The sequence below is a fragment of the Podarcis filfolensis genome (assembly GCF_964270895.1).
Source record: "Podarcis filfolensis genome assembly, chromosome: 6".
NCBI classification, from domain to species: Eukaryota; Metazoa; Chordata; class Lepidosauria; order Squamata; family Lacertidae; genus Podarcis; species Podarcis filfolensis.
The window spans coordinates 64,819,522-64,838,859 of NC_139609.1; the positions used below are offsets into that span (position 1 = coordinate 64,819,522).

At 42.6% G+C, this 19,338-nt stretch overlaps 1 protein-coding gene across 3 annotated transcripts in view; it reads right to left on the bottom strand.

Annotated features, from left to right (window-relative positions):
- Positions 1-9,771: 9,771 nt before the first annotated feature.
- Positions 9,772-19,338, bottom strand: part of SLC16A1 (solute carrier family 16 member 1) — a 45,808-nt gene continuing 36,241 nt past the window's right edge. For all 3 annotated transcript variants that reach the window (XM_083617512.1, XM_083617513.1, XM_083617514.1), the window contains exons 3-5: positions 16,437-16,580; positions 14,488-15,354; positions 9,772-13,789 (exon numbers count right to left, since the gene is read on the bottom strand). In XM_083617512.1, the coding sequence (XP_083473638.1) occupies positions 13,512-13,789; positions 14,488-15,354; positions 16,437-16,580 (1,289 nt within the window). In that variant the 3' untranslated portion in view covers positions 9,772-13,511. The remainder of the gene's footprint in view (positions 13,790-14,487; positions 15,355-16,436; positions 16,581-19,338) is intronic.

Below are 19,338 nucleotides of genomic sequence, written 5' to 3' on the forward strand. Positions count from 1 at the left end.
GCAGGAGAAACGGAGCCCCTTCCATTTCTCCTCCCGCTTTGCTTAACGGGCGCTGCGCAGCTCTCCCTCTCTGCTGAAGCCAGGAGAGTCTTGCTCTCCCGGCTTCAGCAAAAGGAACCCGAAGCCTTCGGAGCACAGCGGGAACTCGCGCTGCACTCCAAAGGCTTCAGGCGGCTATCCCTGAAGCCTGGAGAGCGAGAGGGGTCGGTGCGCACCGACCCCTCTCACTTTCCAGGCTTCAGTGAAAGCAACGCGAAGCCTCCGGAGCACAGAGGGAGCGCTCCCTCTGCACTTTGGAGGCTTCGCGTTGCTATCGCTGAAGCCAAGGAGCCTGCATTCGCTCCATAGAATGCACACACATTTCCCCTTGATTTTTGGAGGGGAAAAAGTGCGTCCTATAGAGCGAAAAATACGGTATTCTGGAGAAGAAATGGCTAAGGAATAAACCTTACACAAATCCAGAGTGTGGTCCCTAAGATGGCATTGGATGGTGTCTTGTATACCTCCCTCCATCAACTCCTTCAATCAAGCTGGTGTCTAATGTATTGCTCTGCTTTCCTTTGAATCACATCAGCAAGTCTGAGGGGTGGGTGGGTCTTGTCATTTGGGCAGCCCAGGTCTTCCATACATACTGCCCAGGCTTGCACCCCAGAGAGGTCACTTTGGCTCTGCTAATGCACCAAAAACAATGCAGGGTGCAACAGTCAAGAGTCACTGCTCTCTGCAGCCACAGAAGACACTTGATTCTCCAGTGGTTTGACTTCAACCCCAGAGGCGCATGCCATTGTCTCTCCAAACAGATGGATGCATGCCAGCAACAAAGTAAGTCATTAGCTTTCCTAGAAAGACAGTTATGGGGCAAAATGTGCAAGTACCTTCTAAGCAATTTATGTGAAGTGAGAGTGGTATGCCAACCTTGTGTACTGTATTTTTAGTGGCATTGAGACAGCAAAAGTATCCATGTGTGTTATCTCCATAATCAGGACCAGCAAGACATAACTGATTTCCCATGGTATACATAAGCTTATCCAAGGTGATTGTCTCTCTAATCTTGTGTTATAGCATGGCAGACATTTTCCTGTTATTCTATTCCCTGTCCAAGGCAGCCATTTTGCAACCAGGATCCCCCGGCACTCTCAAAGTTCAAAATATGCCCACTAATCCAAAAAGGTTGGTGACTTCTGTTTTAAGAGACAATCTCTCTGCCTCCCTCAACTGCATGCTCAAACTCTGTTCAAAAGCATGCTGCTAATATATACTTATATTAACATTAAAAATGGATTATAGTGTTAACTATTGCTGTGATATCATAGAATCAGTTGTAGAGTTGGAAGGGACATCTAGTCCAACCCCCTGCAATGCAGAACATATTCTTGCATGTTCTGTTGTAGACGGGGAAAATGGAGCCTGAAAAGGCGGCATCTCAAAAGGTAATGCTTACAAAATGGATGAAAATCACTGGTCTATGGGAACTATAGGATACATACTCCAATCGACACATTTATGGATATATGCCTTTTAAGTTACTTGTCTGACTGTAACCTGAGCGGCTATAACTACCAAGCCTGCTAGTCTGAACCCCTTTGTTGTAATTTTTGTGGTACAAGCACTGGTACACCTCCACTAGTTCCAAAGAACTGAAGCCCTGATGGCCTATTTGAGTGCTTGCTTGCACTAGTGCTAGCTCACAGGCTACTGTTAGAACAGCTATTTGCTCTATGGCTTCTTTCGAGTGTGCAAGATTTGATCCCGCTCACAAGCTGCCCTTGCAACTGTTTGTTTTTTTAAAACAAACAAATAAAATGCATCATTTGCATTTCCAGAAAATCATCCCCAAGCCAGCATATAATTTAATAATAATAAACACAGAACAAATTAACAATATACTGAAGGAACAGGTGCTCTAAGGCAGGAAAGCATATTAAGCTTGTTGACATGGGAGCTTAGTGACTATTTGTCCTGTGGCTTTCCTGCAGCTCCTTCTAGACCTAATTTTCCCAAGACATAGAGCTTTGGATAAGCGGCTTTCTCATCCTTCATTTTCTCTGGGGTCAGTTGGGTCTCGTTCGCCTAAAACCTCGCAACACCTTCACAAAAAGCAATTCGGATGCAGAAGGAGCCCCTGACTCAGCAGAGCTCAAATCTTCTGGCAAATCTAAATAAAGGGTCCCTGGGCTCAAGGCGGACATGCAAGAATGCCAATCCCCTTCTCATGGCCATCACATGAATGCGCTCAGCAGAGTTCCTGTCTTGGAAGGGGATTGAAGTGCATTATGGTAATGATTAAGCTGCTTTACCCTTTTTCTTTTCTTTTTTAAATGCCTGCCTGTGTGTGTCAGGGGATTGGGGGAAGATCACAAGGACAGGCCTCTTCCATGCCAGAAAGAGGAGTGAGGGGGAAAGCGATGCCATCTTCAAACCAAGTCTTTGCAGTCAAGAGAATGCACGAAAGAAGTTCTTGCAGCAGCAGTTGCTGCTGCTGCAAAACCAACAGGACAGGCTAGCAAGACGTTGGCATCAAGAATCAGATGCCGGGATGGAGATAACAGGCAGTTGTGGTTACAGCCGCTCTAGTAATGTTGGCATGCTATCGTGTTAAGTGAGAAGCAGTTCAAGCACATGTTACAGGGAGAGCTACAATTTCAATACACGGAAAGGCAGGCCGAGCTGTGTGTGCCTCATGACCCAGCAAAAGGAGGAGGAGGCTCCCATTGCTAAAGTGGTCAGGTTTTTAATAGACTTGTAGAGTTGGAAGGGACCAATCCTCTGCTTTGCTGCAGGAAAGCAAATTAAGACAAGACAGTGAAATTTAGAAAAGACATCCCACCCAATGTATACGTCATGAAAGACAAATATTTAGGGTGTTTCCAACACCACATTCAGCAACTGGACCCCATTAATTGGATTCTGAAGGAAGGAAGCTTCAAACAGCATGAACTCACAGGCTGCTCAGCTGCTTGCTTAGTCTCCATGCAAAAAAGGAAGGGGGGAAGGGGCCCAAAATCTATTGTAAGCTACTTGCAGCAATGTGAAGATACTCCATGCATCTAAAGCTAAACTACAGGGCAAGCTGGTACAAGCCAATGGCTCACTTCAGAGAGCAGAACATGTTCAAATCACTGTTATGTAGCTGTAGATGCTCAAAGTCTATGGATGCTAACAAGATTTAAGGCAGTGTTGCTATGCCACAAGCAAGACACAGCCAGGGCCTTGCAGAGCCAGGCAGAGACCCGGGCCAGGTAGATAATGTGCCCCCCCCTTTTTTTTTACCCTGGGGATAACTGAAGTCTTATTAATAAGTAAGTATATAAATAATTTTCACAAAAGTTATGTTGACAAATAATTTTATTTCAAGGCTTGAACTGCCACCTTTGCACCTCCACGTTCGCCCCAGTGCATTCCCTGTGATTGTGAATATGCTGACCGAGGCCCCCTTTGGAATCAGAGGCCCGGGCCAAGTGGCCCATATGGCCCCCCCTCTGTCTGGACACAGCATAAACTGCCCTACATTTTGCAGCAACTGAAAGTCAGGAGGGACCTTTGATCTCTAACAGTGTTAGAGGTCTGTGTGCGTTAAGAAAAATTTATTACATGAGGAATTCAACGTGCTGCTTTTCACTGATAGAGTCTTAACTGGCTCAGGACTACAATACTTCAAGGATCGCCCCTCCCTATATGAACTGATGTGGACTTTGTGAACACCATCTGAGGACCCTTTGCACGTGCCTCCCCCATGATGAGTGCAGAAGGTGGCAACATTTGTGGAATGCTCTCCCCAGGGAAGCTCACCTGGACCTTCATGACATATCTTTAGGCGCCAGGTGAAAAATTATCTCTTCAACCAGATTAACATTCTATGGCCTTTTAAATCTGACTATGCGAATGGGTTTGTTTTGCTTTTGTTTCATTCTGCATTTTGTGTTTCAGTTTTGTATTTTTATGCTGTGAGCAGCCCCGTGATCTTCAGATGAAGGGTGGTATACAAATTCAATAATATATTGTAAGCTTTTTATTTGCAACTGGTACGACAGTCCACGGCAGAAAATGGATCTCTGCCTGAGATAACTTTGACCTAGGAGCAGATGAGTGGGAGAAGAGGGTTCTCTACAGTCACAAAAGGGTGATGCACATGAGTCAGTGGGAAGACATGCTCTTGCTTGTACTCAGATAAGGCTAAATAATGTGCCCAGGCTAAAGTGCCCTGGCCATCAGCTGAAGTTCCATGCCACTTTGTGCCTTAGCTCTATATTTAGATAGGAAGCTATTTTAACGATGCAACGTTTCTCGAATGCCTAGAAATAAAAGGCAATGAAGATAAGTCTTTCTGCAGTAGACCAAAGTTTAGCACAGGGGAAATCATCAGCCTTAATGGTTTGAAAACTTAGCTACATGTGTCAAGAAAGGGTCCTGTTCTGTTCTGTGGTTATGTCACAGATTGGGGGATGTGGTTTCCATTAATCTGTTGCATCTTTATGTCTGAAAATCCTCTCCACAAGACCACTGTAGAAAGGGCTGATCACTACTTTCTGTTCAGTCCCAGCAAAGATATCTTTACCCGCTAGACTACACGGACCAGACCAGGATCAATCTAATCTGGAAGCAAAGAAAGACAACTGGAGAAACAGCATGCTCATACTTAAGTCCCCAAACCAGTTTCATGCCAGCCAGGGATTTGTTTGCTTTTTCGAAGTTCCAGCCAAGCAGAGGAAATAGCTGATGTTATTTCCATCAGGGTGGAAGAAAAATAAATCATTGGTTGCCTACGGGGTCTTGACCTAGTGATGGCTGTACCAATCTTTCACTAAGATGCCATTCCCTAGCCACACAAGACAGCATGCAAAACTAAGTATTGGAACAAGTGAATTTGCTTTCTTAATCCAGTTTGTTCCAATAAAAGATCTGGGGATTTGTAGATATAAAGGGAGCATGTGTGCACTTGGCTGTTTGAAAATGCTATTTAAAAATAGGTGGGCTTCTGCAACTTGGCAGTAAGACCCCATATTTTTTTCCTGACTCACTTCCCTCCCCAAAGAGCTACAGGATTCACAGGTCAGTATCTTCGTTCTCCAAATTATAAAAAGCTTGTTCGTGTTCCAATATCAGACCACTGTAAATTGTTTTACGACATCAACATGTTTGGGTTTTAATTTGCTGGAAGCCACCCAGAGTGGTTTGGGTAACCCAGTCAAATAGGCAGCATATAAATTTACTGATTCTTTCTTCCAAGTTGGTCTACAACCCCAATTCTACTGGTGCTCACTCACTCAGTATCCAGCCAACGCTCCTAAGTGCGGTGCAAATTTTTATCCAAGCAGTGGTGAGAGGATAGGGAATATTCAACCCTCATACCTCTTTCCGTCTGCTGTCATTGCCTTAAAAACTTAATATAAAAATCCAGAGGGAGATTCAATCACAGATCTCTTGTGCAACATGCAGGTGTGTGTTGTTCCAAAAACACTAGGAAAAAAGAAACTTGAAACCAGAAAATTCTCTGTATTGCATAAGCCTTTCACCTAACCACCTTAAGATGGAACATTCATGACCGACATTCAGCACTCCTAGTAGATACCTATCCAGAACTGGCCAAAAGAACAATCCTGAAAAAAAGAAAAAAGGTATTACTTTCTCTACAAGTAGAGCATAAATATCCTAGGCAACTGAGAAAGATGAGGGGGGAAATGGATGAGGGGTAGTGAACTGGCCTCAAGTTTAAGAATAGCCTAGAAATAAACGGGCCAGGCTGGTGAAGAGGAATGTTTATGATAGCTGCCTATGATGGAATTTGGTCGGGAGATGAACGCGAGTCTTTTCACATTGCTATTAAAAGACATCCTTGACCTATGCAAGATTCACATTGGAATTCTTCCTTTTAGTAGAAACTTGCCCTAAAGGCATGAACACTTAATCCAGGATGCTCTGCTGTTCTCAGCTATCCTAGTACTAGTTGCAGAGAGCAAGCTCAGCACTCTCCTCTGTCTCCCTCCCTCCCCTCAAATATTTCCTCCTTTTTGTTCTGGTGCTGCAGAATCGAGGAATGCCACAGAACAGTCCCTTGGCATCTCCACAGTGGCAACCTATATGGGAGAGGGGAAGGAAAGAAAATAGCCAGAATCTGGTCCTCACAGCGATTAGCCAGATGCCCAAGGAAAGCCTGCAAAAACAGGACCTAAGCACAATAGCACTCTCCCCATCTGTGATAGCCAGCAATGGGTTTATAGAGGTCTGCTGCCCCCAATACTGGAGGGGCTAGCTCAGTTGGTAGAGCACGAGACTTCAAATCTCAGGGTTGTGGGTTTGAGCCATATGTTGGGCAGATTCCTGTATTTGCAAGGGGTTGGGCTAGATTACCCTTGAGGTCCCTTCCAACTCTACAATTCTAGTACACGGCAATGATGACTAGTAACCATTGATAGTCTTATCCTTCATTAATTTGCCTAGCTTCCTTTTACATATTTTTGGGGGGTAGGTAAGTAGCAGCCACACTGGAAATGATTTAACGGAACAAGCTGCAAGTAAATCCTTTTCATTGGTTTCATTTGTGCAGTTGCAGCAGCTACAGAAGGAAGCTTGGCAATATCTCTTTCCCAACCTCCTTGCCTTTGTAAGCAGTAAAGCTATTAAACAAAATTACGGGGAGATTTCTGACCTCTAGATGCTCTGGTTTCCTTTTTAAGACAATTGCTTGAGCTATCTAGTTTACTCTGAGGCACTTATGTTTGGAGCCAAGGCAGCAAACAAGTTGGGATTTAATTTTTATTTTTAACACCCCTGTACACGACCTGGTAGAATGGAGCAGTTTCTTCTTCTCTCCTGCATGCCCACAACCTAGAATTCTATTTTATATAATCTGATAGATTTATCTGTCCAGTATTTGAAAAATTTTTAAAACATATTTTCCCACTTGCTTATTGCTGTTTGATTTTTTTAGGTTGGATCTTCTCTCCGCCTTTTTTTCTTTTCCTGAGGAGAGCAATTCTGCTTAACAATGGACTGTTATCAACACTTCTTAGCTTTGTACCAGTTAGACTATCACTCAGTGGAGAGGCTGTAACCACAGGAATGTGACAAGAAGCAAACCTGTCGCTCAAGAATGGAGATACAAGCATTGCACATTGTTAAATACTAGCAGTACACAAAGGCCCCATATCTGTCTTACTTGTGTTACTTCTAAATCTACAGGTTACAGAGAAGTCAAAATAAGGACTGGTCTTAATCAGAATAACTTTTCCGAATGCTATAAAAAGAAAACATTTCATATATCAATTTCTGTTAGTCAAACGATTTGCTTGTTTCAAAATTAGCAGTGCATACAATGTAATGGTTCAGATGCCAAGACAGAAAAGGTAGTTTGTTTGGCAATAGAGAGGCTGTTGGCTTTTGAATGTTACATTACTCCCTTTCTATGTTTCAGGCTAGATCTGCAGAACTGGATTCCTGCCCAGCAACCTGGCCTACAGAAGCAAAAGAGGACAGATGTACTCAGTTACTAACCTTCCCAGGCGCAACCTATCACAGACATCAAGATAAAGGTGTGCTATTTCCACACCTTGAGCTGCTCACTTCAGTACATTTGTTAGCTGAATCTTACCTGTTGGGACAGTCTGTCATTAGAGTCAATACAGAAGTGTTTGGGTTTGAAAACTCATCTGCCTATTACCAGTATAGATGATAGATAGATGATAGATAGATAGATAGATAGATAGATAGATAGATAGATGATAGATAGATGATAGATAGATAGATAGATAGATAGATAGATAGATAGATAGATAGATGATAGATAGATAGTTCAGATAGATAGATATTTGGTATGTATTTACATATTCCCCAAGCAGGATCCCAGGTCCTAAAAGGAATCCACAAGTGGATTGCCAGTACAGTCATACCTTGGGTTGAAGTAGCTTCGGGATGAATATTTTCAGGTTGCGCTCCGTGTCGACCCAGAAGTAATGGAGCACGTTACTTCCAGGTTTCGCTGCTCACGCATGCGTGGAAGCGGCAAATCGCATTCGCTTCAGGATGTGAACGGGGCTCCGGAACGGATCCCGTTCACATCCAGAGGTACCACTCTACTGAAGAACAATATTCAAAGGCTCTTGTTAACCTAAAGTGCCCACCCACAGAGGATGCTGCCCATTGCAGCTCTGCATGAGTAGCTGCTCCAGGAATGCCTCCTTCCAGTCAGGAAGCCTGCCTAGAACAGAAATTTTCCACTGAAAGTTTAAGAATGTGTCTTTAAAAGGGGTGTGGGGAGAGTTATTAGGAGCTTGTGAAACTGATCCAATATGTAATTAACCAGGCAAAATTCAAGTCGGGGTGGGGGTGGGGAGGGGTGGTGCTCAAAGCTGGGAGTTTTTCAGTCCCCAGTTAGGCAACATTATTGACCAGCTACCTCTTGCAAGTTTAAAACTGCACTGTGAAATTAAATGCATTTATTAACAAGCAGGTAGCCACAATGAAAGATTTCTATGCAGTTATATCCAAGACTCTCCCAGTGCCTTAAGTTGTGGTATGATGAGTGAATCGTGCCATCAAGTGATCCAAGCAGGATCCAAGCACAAGAGCACTCGCCTCTCCCTGTGGGTTCCAGCAAGTGGTATTCACAAGCATGACTGCCTCCACCTGTGGCAGAAAGGGTGTTCCATGTCACTGAAAGCACCTGGGCTTCTAGTGACAAAGATGGAGACAGGAGCATTGCCAAGCTACATATCTGATGCCTCTGGGGCGTACACCCCCATTCAGAAAAGCTGACTGCCCTATTTTCAGCATCCGGAACCACTCATCTAGATGTCCTCTATATTGGCAGGATTCACCTGTTCTATATACCCTGAAGAACACAGGATCAGGCTTTGTATGTACAATGTGCTTTACAATAATCTTTGCTGATCCTTATATAAGTTTTGCAGTCCAGACCATTCTTAACCCAGTTATTACTAAAACGGGTATTGGTTTGTTCAGGATGATTGGCAAAATGAATCAACTGCTAAGCTTCACTCCAAATCGTTGCTTAGCTCAAAAACCAGTGTTCCCCACTGGTCTATATTTGCTCTCACAAAGCTGGTCTGCTGCGTTGGTGTTGAATGGCTATATAATTACCTCCAGGATCAGAGGCCTCTTAATAGCATGCATTGGATAACAACAGGAAGTAAGCTTGTGTTCTGCTCGAGGGCTTCCCATAGGCTGTTGTGGGAAAGAGGATGCCTATGGAGTGACCCAGCAGGATTCTTTATGTTCCCAAAGAGCTTCACTACAAAGTAGACAACCACCTCCACCCTTGCTAAATTAAAATACAGTTTCATGAATGAAGAGTGGAAGCCATTCTAAATGCCAAAAGAAACAGTAGCAACACAAATTAGCTGGGGGTGCCAGCGTGTTCCGTACACTAAAATAGAGAATTCATTTTATCTTTTCATTTTATTACAGGCATTTTTACCCCACTCTCCAATCATGTTCCCAGGATGGCTATAGCTGCAATGGTTTGTAGCCACTGGTGCATGTATGTGAGTGCAACAGACATACACTCATGCACCAGGACTTCCACTTCATAATGCTACCCCCTCCTTCAGCTCAGTGCATGTTCCCACTAAGAATCTGCTGCAGAGTGTTGGAAGACCCTCTGGAGCAAATTTGGGGGTATGTGCACGGCTGTGGGAGAAAAGGAGGAGGAGGAGGGGAAATCATTGCATGAAAGTCCAGTAAACTGAGAATAAATACATCTATACTGCTGTAGTCATGACTCCTTCTACTAAAAAACACTGATCACACCTGAAATTTTTCATTGTTAGTTTATTGCAATGTGAACCAGTTATTATGAATTCTTGACACATGGAACTTCTGAACATATAACTTGGTTTTATGTCGCAGCTCAATACAGTACAATAAAATCTGTTTATACAAAATACTCTATTGGCTTTATAAACAAACATATTCTAAAGTATGAAAATACCCTGACCTGTTCCTTTTTGTACAATTTTAGAGCTGAATGCAATTACAAAAAAAAATAATTAAAAATCCAAAACCTAAGCAAACAATACAACAGAAAAGGATTTCACAGTGCATTGTGTAATACTGGCAAGAGAGTTCCAGAAACTTTTTTAAAAAAACAAAAAACCCAACAAGGTTACTTGTCAGAATCTACATATTTGGGGTGAGCAAATGAAAAACACAAAATCAATTTGTTCAGCTTTATTTGCATAAACCAAAAGTGTGGGCCAGTTATTAGAACTACTATTTGCGTAACATTCTAAGAAAGCAGACTTGAGTTTCCACAAAATGGTAAGAATTCTCTCTTCAGTATGAGCTTTGACAAGGCAAGAGTTTCACAGAGAAGTAATTTACCTTTGATTTAAAAAAAAGTAGGATACACAGTGAAGGAGAATCAAAGGTTTAAAACTTGTTAATCTATTTCCTACCCTTTAATTAAAGATGCTGGCATTAGTAAGTGGAGGGAAACTAATAGAAGTGGGGTGCCTATTCTATGCCCCCCCCAGATGTTATTGGACAACAACTCCTATTATCCCTCACCAATCACCATGCTGGGAAATACTGAAGGGAGCTGGAGTCCATCAACATCTGGGGAGCCACTGATTAGCCACCCCTGCCAGAGCATCGTGTTATATTTAGCCTCTAAGGATGTGTATGCATGGACTTTTTGTGGGGACTGACAAATTATTGCTAAGTGTTACTAATCATAATTCATTTCACCACTCATATTAGCAAACTTTCTGATGCTGAAAGCTTGAAGTTGCATATCTTCCTACAATCTGCCTACCTGTCAAAGGACAAACTCATGACATCACATATTACACATTACAGGGATAGTTGCTGTTATTAACTCTTCACAAAACAAGCCACACAAATGTGTGCTATTCACCCCAAAGGATCTGAAGGGTCCTCCTTGTTACAACTTGAGGCCAATCACAAGATAAAAGCTCTAAGTACAAAGTCTGCAGCTGTAAGTGGAAATGTGGGAAGGAGAAACTGATGTGCCACACAACAAACCTGCTTTTAGGTCGCACAAAGCAGTCCCTGCAGAGGAACCTCCTGTGCTTATGGCTTATTACGAAACTGCTAAATCAAAAGCACAGGAAGTTCCTGTGCAGATGATCATCAAAATACACTACGCTAGAAGGGAAAAACCCAACAGAATTTCAATTTATCTGGCCAAAAATTTGAGAACACTAAGAACACCCATTAATACTTACACACCAGCTGTTTGGAATGGAACACTATTTTGCAGGAAAACAAGAAGCAACCACTGCACAAATTCACAGAATCACAGAATTGTAGAGCCGGAATTTGGTTCATATTAAGCTGGGTTCAGATTCCCAGAACACGCTTAAAAATCTATTTCTTTTCCATATTCTAAAAAGACAAATGCAGTACCACAATATTATGAACTTTATACATTGAGGCTAGAACAAGACATTAGAATATTTGTGTCTCCCACCAAAAACAAAGAGCATCTTCTCTTCCCTAATAGTACAAAACATACAACAAGGACATTATGCTAAGGGCTTCCTGGCCATTGCAAGCAGCAACCAATGAAACTGAGTAGTGTGGGACTAACAAGGAGCCCAGTGGCACATACAATGCATTTTGTATTACTAGACATTACCAGAGGAGACATTGTTGTTTTCCGTGTTCCCCACATATCTTTCTGGCCTAAACATCAAGCAAGGTGCTAATGTTCACTTCGGCAGTCACACACTGAAACACACACTGTTCACACACACAAGCATCAGGTACATTCCAAGAAAATTGTGCTTCTGTTACTTATACTCCTCTACAGGTTTTCACAAGACTGGGTGACTCACAACAGCATGTCTTAGACTGAAATTCTATATATACGCTAATCTGTAAGTGAGTCCCATTGAACTATGTGGGCTCAGTTATTGGAACTTAACTTTACAACCTACAGAGATCATTTGCCTCTATCTTCTAACTAGATGACTCACAAGATATATGTCAATATACTTGTGCACTTTGGAATGTGGCTATGAAAAATCGTTGAAAGTAGCATGAAAAACTACCAGCATTTGATGCAAGTTTATTTGAAAAAGTAAATGTCTCACAGGATTATTTATTAACTTTTAGTAGGATTTACGACTAGCAAGAGGCTCTGCTATCCTTCCAAGTGTGGTTTTCACTCTCACTAATAAAAATGAATAAATATATACAAAGGATTCTCCCATCTTTTACCAAATAAAGCGTCTTGCAGCTGAGCAGCTACATCTCATTTTGAATTCTTAGCCCATTTGGAGTAAGTTGCCACATCAGAAAGCACAAGGAACTGAGGAAAAGCAATGTCTCTGTTCAGCTTTTCCACCAATCTATCCTTAGCACAGGTTAGAAAGAAGTATCTGCTCAACAGTTTAGCTAGTGCTGAGACACTGTTCTCTGAGCATTAATCTCCACAAAATGGGGTACCAGATTTCATCGCCACCCAGTCAGATCACTACTTACAAGAGGAACATGAGAATGAAAATGAATCCCTTTGGAAGTGGTGGGGTTAGTAAGCAAGCAGCTGTGCTTAGGGTGACACCCTTAGTCTCTCCTATTCCAAAGCTAGCTCAGACACTGAATGAGTCAAACGGGTATAGAAAAACTGTATAAATGAGGGTTCTCTTGATGCACAAGGCATGTGCAAAGTAACCAACTCAACTACTTGCACAGATACCCGTTTCATTTTGAAATGTTTTCTCAAGGCAGACATTCTAGGCTGATGACAACCAGTAAGTAAAGTAATGGTGACTAGAAAGTAGGCTTGACTCCATAATAAGTCAAGTGAAAGACAGTGGAAATGTCTCTTTGCATATTTTATTCAAATGGCGGGAACTCACATTTAACCAAGAAGGGACTTTAACAAAACAAAACAACTCACAACAATGAGAAAAGTTTTCAAAAACTGTTAGAAACACAATCAAGCTGGCATGTACCTGGAATCTAGAAACAGTAGGACTGCAATAATATTGATTAAAACTCCACCAACCTTTTCATCACCTATGCTCCAAAGCTATTTGTACTTCTACCAAGTCTGGCCGTAACAGAATTTAGAAGCATGTGAAGTAGTGTTTATTTAACACCCAACCTTGAAACCTACTGCATAAAAAGGAGTCAAGATATCCTTTACAGATATAGCCTAAGCAGACTACAAAATTCTAAGTGGAACAGTTTGTAGAACTAAGGTAAGGCTTTTCCAGCAGAACAGCCTAAATGTGGAAGCTCTAAGGCACATATTAGTACATTCACATTACTGTTAAAAAAGCCAGAGTATAAAAATTTCCCTCCCTCCCCACCCAATACCCAATAAAAAGATGGCACTGCCCATTGAGCTCTGCTACTGTCAAATGCTGATAAAAAGACAATTTGCAGCTTTTTTAAAAAAAATCACCTGATTTATAAACGTCTCCCCACTGTTCACTACCAACAGTGCTCCCCGCACCCAAGCACAACATATCATATTGATAATCTTTCATCATGCCCTCCTGGATTTAAGATACCAGTCTCTCTCACATGTGGCTATCCTCCTCTTTCACACTATCTTCTGTGCTTTTCTGAGGCAGACTGGCCACATCATTACTGGGTTCTTTTTGTTTTTCAGCCTCATCAATGTTGGTTTCTTCTTCTTTCGCTTCAGCCCTCTGCTTGTCCTCAGCCTTCTGCTCTTTTGCCAGCATCCGGTAATTGATGCCCATTCCAATAAACAGGAAGATCCCAGAGACAATCAAGATGATGCCACACGCCCAGTAGGTGTATTTGTAGTCACCATACATATCATTGAGTTTACCTAATAGGACAAGAAGGAGGGGGGGGGAGTACATTAAAAGATCATTAGCGTTTTACTTCACGGCTAGACGAGAACGTCTCTGCCTTAATACCAAGGAGTGTGGGAAAGCCCTCCTCTCCCTTTGTAGGTTATTTCCTACACAGGTAAAAAAATCCATATGTTTTAAGCTGGATCAGCTCTACCATATATATGTAATACAGGGATATGGGAACTGTACCACAGGCTGATGAGATCACTGTTCTGGCATTTGCAAAGTGCCAGAAGCAACATAATTCTGACTCTGGAGGAGAAGGAAATCTTTTTCAGAATGAAGGCCCTATTCCCATCTGGACCACCTTCTGCGTACAACTTGCCTTTGGTAGGTGAGACCAGATACAAAAGAGGGCAAGGCAACAAATGCAAATGTTACCTTCATAGCATAGGCTAGTTTCACCACACACCCATCTATCGAGGCAACCATGAGGACACATTCCAGCCAGGCAAAAACACTCAAGGAGGATATGGAGTAGGGCTACAGACGGGTATTGCCTGGGGGGAGTTCAGCAGGCCGGATAGAGAGGTTTGGAGGGCAGCAATTGGCTCCCAGAACTAAGCTTCCTCGCCCCTGACTAACCTTCTTGCCCCCTTCTCTCTCACCAAAAGGCAAATGCATCACCATACACAACCCTCTGCAAGAGAAATACAGAAAATACTCTTACCTAGGAGAGGGGGTCCCAAAAGAACAGGGCAGCATTCCACAATAGTCACCAAGCCAACAGCACTGGAGAACCGTTGCGCTCCAACTAGATCCATCAGTGTTTCAAACAAGACAGAGCTGAGCCAGCCAAAGGCAAATCCGAAAAACCCAGCATAGATGCAAAAGCCGGCATAGGTGGTGGATATAGGGGCCAAAAGGTGGCAGACTCCATTATAAACTACAGACACAGCAAAGAAGTACTGGATCCTGGGCCTCACCCACTTGGTGTTTGCTACCAAGCCCATGGATGGCCTGGCAACCATATCTACAAAGGCTAGAATGGAGAGCAAAAAGGCAGCAGATTCTTTAGAGAAATGCATACTCTTCCCATAATTACTGAGAAAGACTAATGGAGTAAAGAGTCCAAAAAACATGACCACGTTGCCAAACAGGTAGAGCAAGAAGCCACGGTGCGTGAAGAGAGACAAATCCAAAAACTTGTTAACAGTCCCCAAAACTGTGCTTTTCTGCTTTTTAGACTTCCCAGCAATAAGGTCTGCGCTGACATCTCCTGCACCATCTTCTTTTGCCCCTGCTTTGCCAGCCTCCTGCAACACTTCCTTAACTTCTTTCTTTGGCGGCTCCGGCTTGGGACCTATCGGTCTCATCAGAGACCCAGCAACACAACAGTTCAGCAAGAGGCCCCCGAGGATTAAGAAGCTTCCTCTCCATCCAAAAATGCTATAGAAATACTGGTTCAGGGGAGCCAGTGTGGACAAGAACACAGGACTGCCTGCCATAGCCAGTCCATTAGCCAATGGGCGCTTCTTGTAGAAGTACTTGCCAATCATGGTCAGGGCTGGGTTTAAATTAAATGCAAGTCCAAGGCCTGGGAACAGAAAAAAAAGTTGAATTAAGGGTATGAGAATGGCAGCTCTGCAAATCCACTGCTTTAGAGAACATATTTACTCTACTGAAGTAGGCTGAGTGAGAGAAACTGGGTCTATGCACTTTTATTTGCTGTTTTGAGCTACTAAGAAGGTGGGGGTATGATTTTCTGACTCAGCTTCTACATTGTTGACGTATGTATGAAACAGAGATTCAAAGGATTTAAGGTATAGGCGATTGAGGTTATTAAACAAAAACAAAAAACAAGGAGAGCCAAGACACTAAATAGTGTAGGGATAGACTGTGAATTAGGGGTTCGTACCTGACAAGTGCCCCATTTGTTTCCCAGGAGGGGCACCTGCAAGGTAAGAAGCAGTGCTGTGCTTTGCAGTCAAACTCCAAGGTTGGAAGAGGTTATATGCTGCATCTTCCATGCGGAGCTTCAAAATGAGACATCAACACAGAAGTCTCTGTGGTGACACCTGGTTTCCCGAAGAGGGGTAATTGCTGGGTTGAGGGCAATGCACCCTCCTTCCCTTTCGGTCCAGTGCCTCTCTTCAAGGCACAGTGGACTCTGGGCACCCTCTTGCTTCCTGCCGAGAGAGGTGCATACAAAGAAGAAGCCATGCAACTCTCTCCTGGACCGCTCTGTATCTTTCAGCAAGCTTATTTAATTTTGAGCTATTTATATCACACCTTTCAGGGCACGTAAGGCAGACAACAATTAAAAACCATAAATTTAAACAGTCTTAAATATGACATTATAAAAAGAGCAGAACATTAAAAATGAAAGTATTAGAACCACAGAAAACCCAAAGGAGGATTGAAAAACGCAACAGCCAAAAAGCCCGAGCAAATAAAAAGGTCTTCACTTGAAACAAAAGGGAAAACAAAAAATGACATAGGTTTAGCCTTTCTAAAAGCCTGGGCAACTACTTGTTATAATCCTTTCAGTTCTGTTTCATAGGCTACACTAGTTTCTTTGCATCCTTCTCAGGATCCAGTATCATGACTTCAAAGGAAGAGAAGAGTTCAATGGATTGGGTGAGGAAGAAGTAGATGTTTTGCAGCCGTGCCACTCACCTCCTACAACCCCAACACAAAAGTAAAGCTCTTCCACTGTGTTACAGAAAGAGGCAGCAATCAAGCCACACCCTGAAAGGCAGCCGCCTGCCATCATGACTGGCCGGCTGCCATACTTGTTCACCAGGATACTGCTGATGGGACCTAGGAGAAAATCGAAAGGACAATAGTTATCTAGGTGTGAAAAAGGGTTTTACATTTCTGTTCATTTCCTACACTTTGGAACAGGTGCCTGCCAAGCAAAGCATGAACTTTTGAAGGCTGTGGATATTATACATGAATCACCATGTTAAATATTAGCTTGCTTGTCCCAGGCTGATCCATATTTGGATCGAAGAACTGCAACTGGAGCTCTGCTTGTGGAAAAGCACATTCCCACTCCAACAGCAAGAGAAGCTGTTCCTACAAGTTGGGTGACTTATGTAAATGCCCCCCCCCCGTGTGTGTGTGTGCGCGCGCACGCGCGTAGAAATTCCAACTTCCTCCTTCCACTCTATGTACCTTTCAAGGAAGAAAAAGGTAATCATTATCACATCTCATGACCAGTGGGACAGTGAAGGAGGTGGTTAGATGATCCAAGGGCGTCAGGAGTAGACCACTGCACCCACAGGAGTCATGCTGATGACCCATGGGTTAGGGGTGTGTACAGTGGTACCTCTGGTTATGAACTTAATTCATTCCAGAGGTCCATTCTTAATCTGAAACAGTTCTTAACCTGAGGTACCACTTTAGCTAATGGGGCCTCCCACTGCTGCTGCGCCGCCAGCATGCGAATTCTGTTCTCATCCTGAGGTAAAGTTCTTAACCCAAGGTACTACTTCCGGGTTAGTGGAGTCTATAACCCGAAGTGTTTCTAACCCGAGATGTCTGTAACCCGAGGTACCACTGTATTATGGGCATGTCCACACAGCTGAACACTCTACTTTAGAACTGGCTGAATTAGCATTTTATAAACAACTTACAAAATGAAGAATTTTGGGTAGCAGAATTGGCATACATAAAAACAATTTGCTACAGGCTAATACAGGTGACAGCAGGATTTTTCCTATGCCAACCACACACTGAAGTGGTTGTGAGGGTAGGCAGTCTGTAGTAAACTTGGGTTTTTTTTACCAAATATGTAAATGTATGATTCAGCTCCAAAGCAACTCCTTGAGTGGTAAAAAGTAGTTTGACGATTGGCATAACAGATGAATTGAACAGTTTCAACCAGATATAAAACAGTGATAACAAAAGAGAGGGTATTTTAGTATTACTTGTGTATCAAATTCCAAGCTAGTCAGTAGCTGAAATCACAGCTGAAATCCTCTCTAGTCAATATCTTTTATGTATATACTATATTCTTTTAATTACCAACCAAAAGGTATGAGTCTGATAAAGCTACACAGCAGTATTTAAAGTACTTTCCTAAATCCAAAGCAAACAGTGTCTAAGGACCAATAATAAAGCCCATTTAAATAAACCCAAATGTGCATGCCCTGGATATTAACTGATCTGGTTTCTCCATTAGCAGATAAAAAGGTACTCAGCCCCATGGTGACCCTGGATAACTAAATAGAAGTTTGCTGGCCTTGATAACAGCATCCTAGTTTTTAGAAAAAACAACAACCAAGGCATTCAGAAATCCCAACAAGTTCCAGCTGGGTCACATCTTGTCCCACTTGGTACTGTTCCAATTGTTTTTAGAGAAGTACACAAAGTACAGCAGTCTCCTTTCTGTGTGTCAGTTATTATTTTCCTAATAAAGCTTTTTTTAAAAAATCATGGTAAAGTGATTGGTGCATTTTACAGCTGTGTAGCCGATTCATAAGAAATATCAAGAATTCAATATGGGGCTCCCAAATTCCAGGCCTGAATACATATGAAGTTGCCCTGTCCAGCCAACCAAAATCCAAGGTCTCAGGCATAGGTCTATGCAGTGCTCCCCCCCCCCCCAGAAGGGTGGGAGAAGCTTGAAAAGCTACAGTTTGATGTTCCTGGGGAGGGTCCCAGTGGATTAGGATGAGCCCCATCTGGTCCCCAGGAGGTCTTAAGAGTCAGCTGGGAAGGAAGTTGTAGGTAGAGTTATCGATTCTGAGGAGGAACCAAGAAGATTGCCAATCCAAAGATGACTCTCACCTTCAGTGCTAAAGTCGTACCTGCTCTACTCTTCACAAGCTTGTTGGATCTTAGTTTGCTTAACCATGCATACAATCTACTGTGCCCTTTAACCAAAATCATACTGATTTTTGCAGAAAGACAATATGGGACTCTTCATATGCACAGCATATGTTCTGCCACTGCACCATGGCACTTTGCCCATCATTTTCTTTTTACAAGGCAAATGTAAATAAATCACTGAAATTTTCTCCCTTGAAATTTTGCCTGTAGCAGGGGTGGGTAGACATTGTTTCCCTCAAGAAGTACGTTCTATCAAGGAGCTAGAAACAAAAGCCTTATGGATTAACTAATCTGGAAGAAGAATGCTTCAATTTTCACTGTAGCTACCCTTGGATGAGAATGTCCAATCCTATGGAGGCCTACTTAGAACTTAAGACCTGCTGGGTTTGACAATATCACTCAAATAATTAGGTAAGAAGATTTTTTAGTATAACAAACCAAAATAACTACTGTTCTGGAAAACAAATAAAATTAATTCCTTTCAGACTTAAATGTGCCCCCCACACACACCGCAAATAAGTACAAAAGGGTAATTTAAAACAAACCCCCATTTATTTTCATCAAATAAAATAACATCCTTTCAACTTCTACTGAAACTACATAAAAGTGGGTCACTGTTAAATGCCAGGAAAACTGAGAGGGCATGCAGGAAGGAAGGAATTCTGATCAGATGGAGGAACAGGGCAGCTTTAGGTGGTGTCAGAAGGAGCATAAAATTAGGTTGGAGCCACATGTGGCCCCC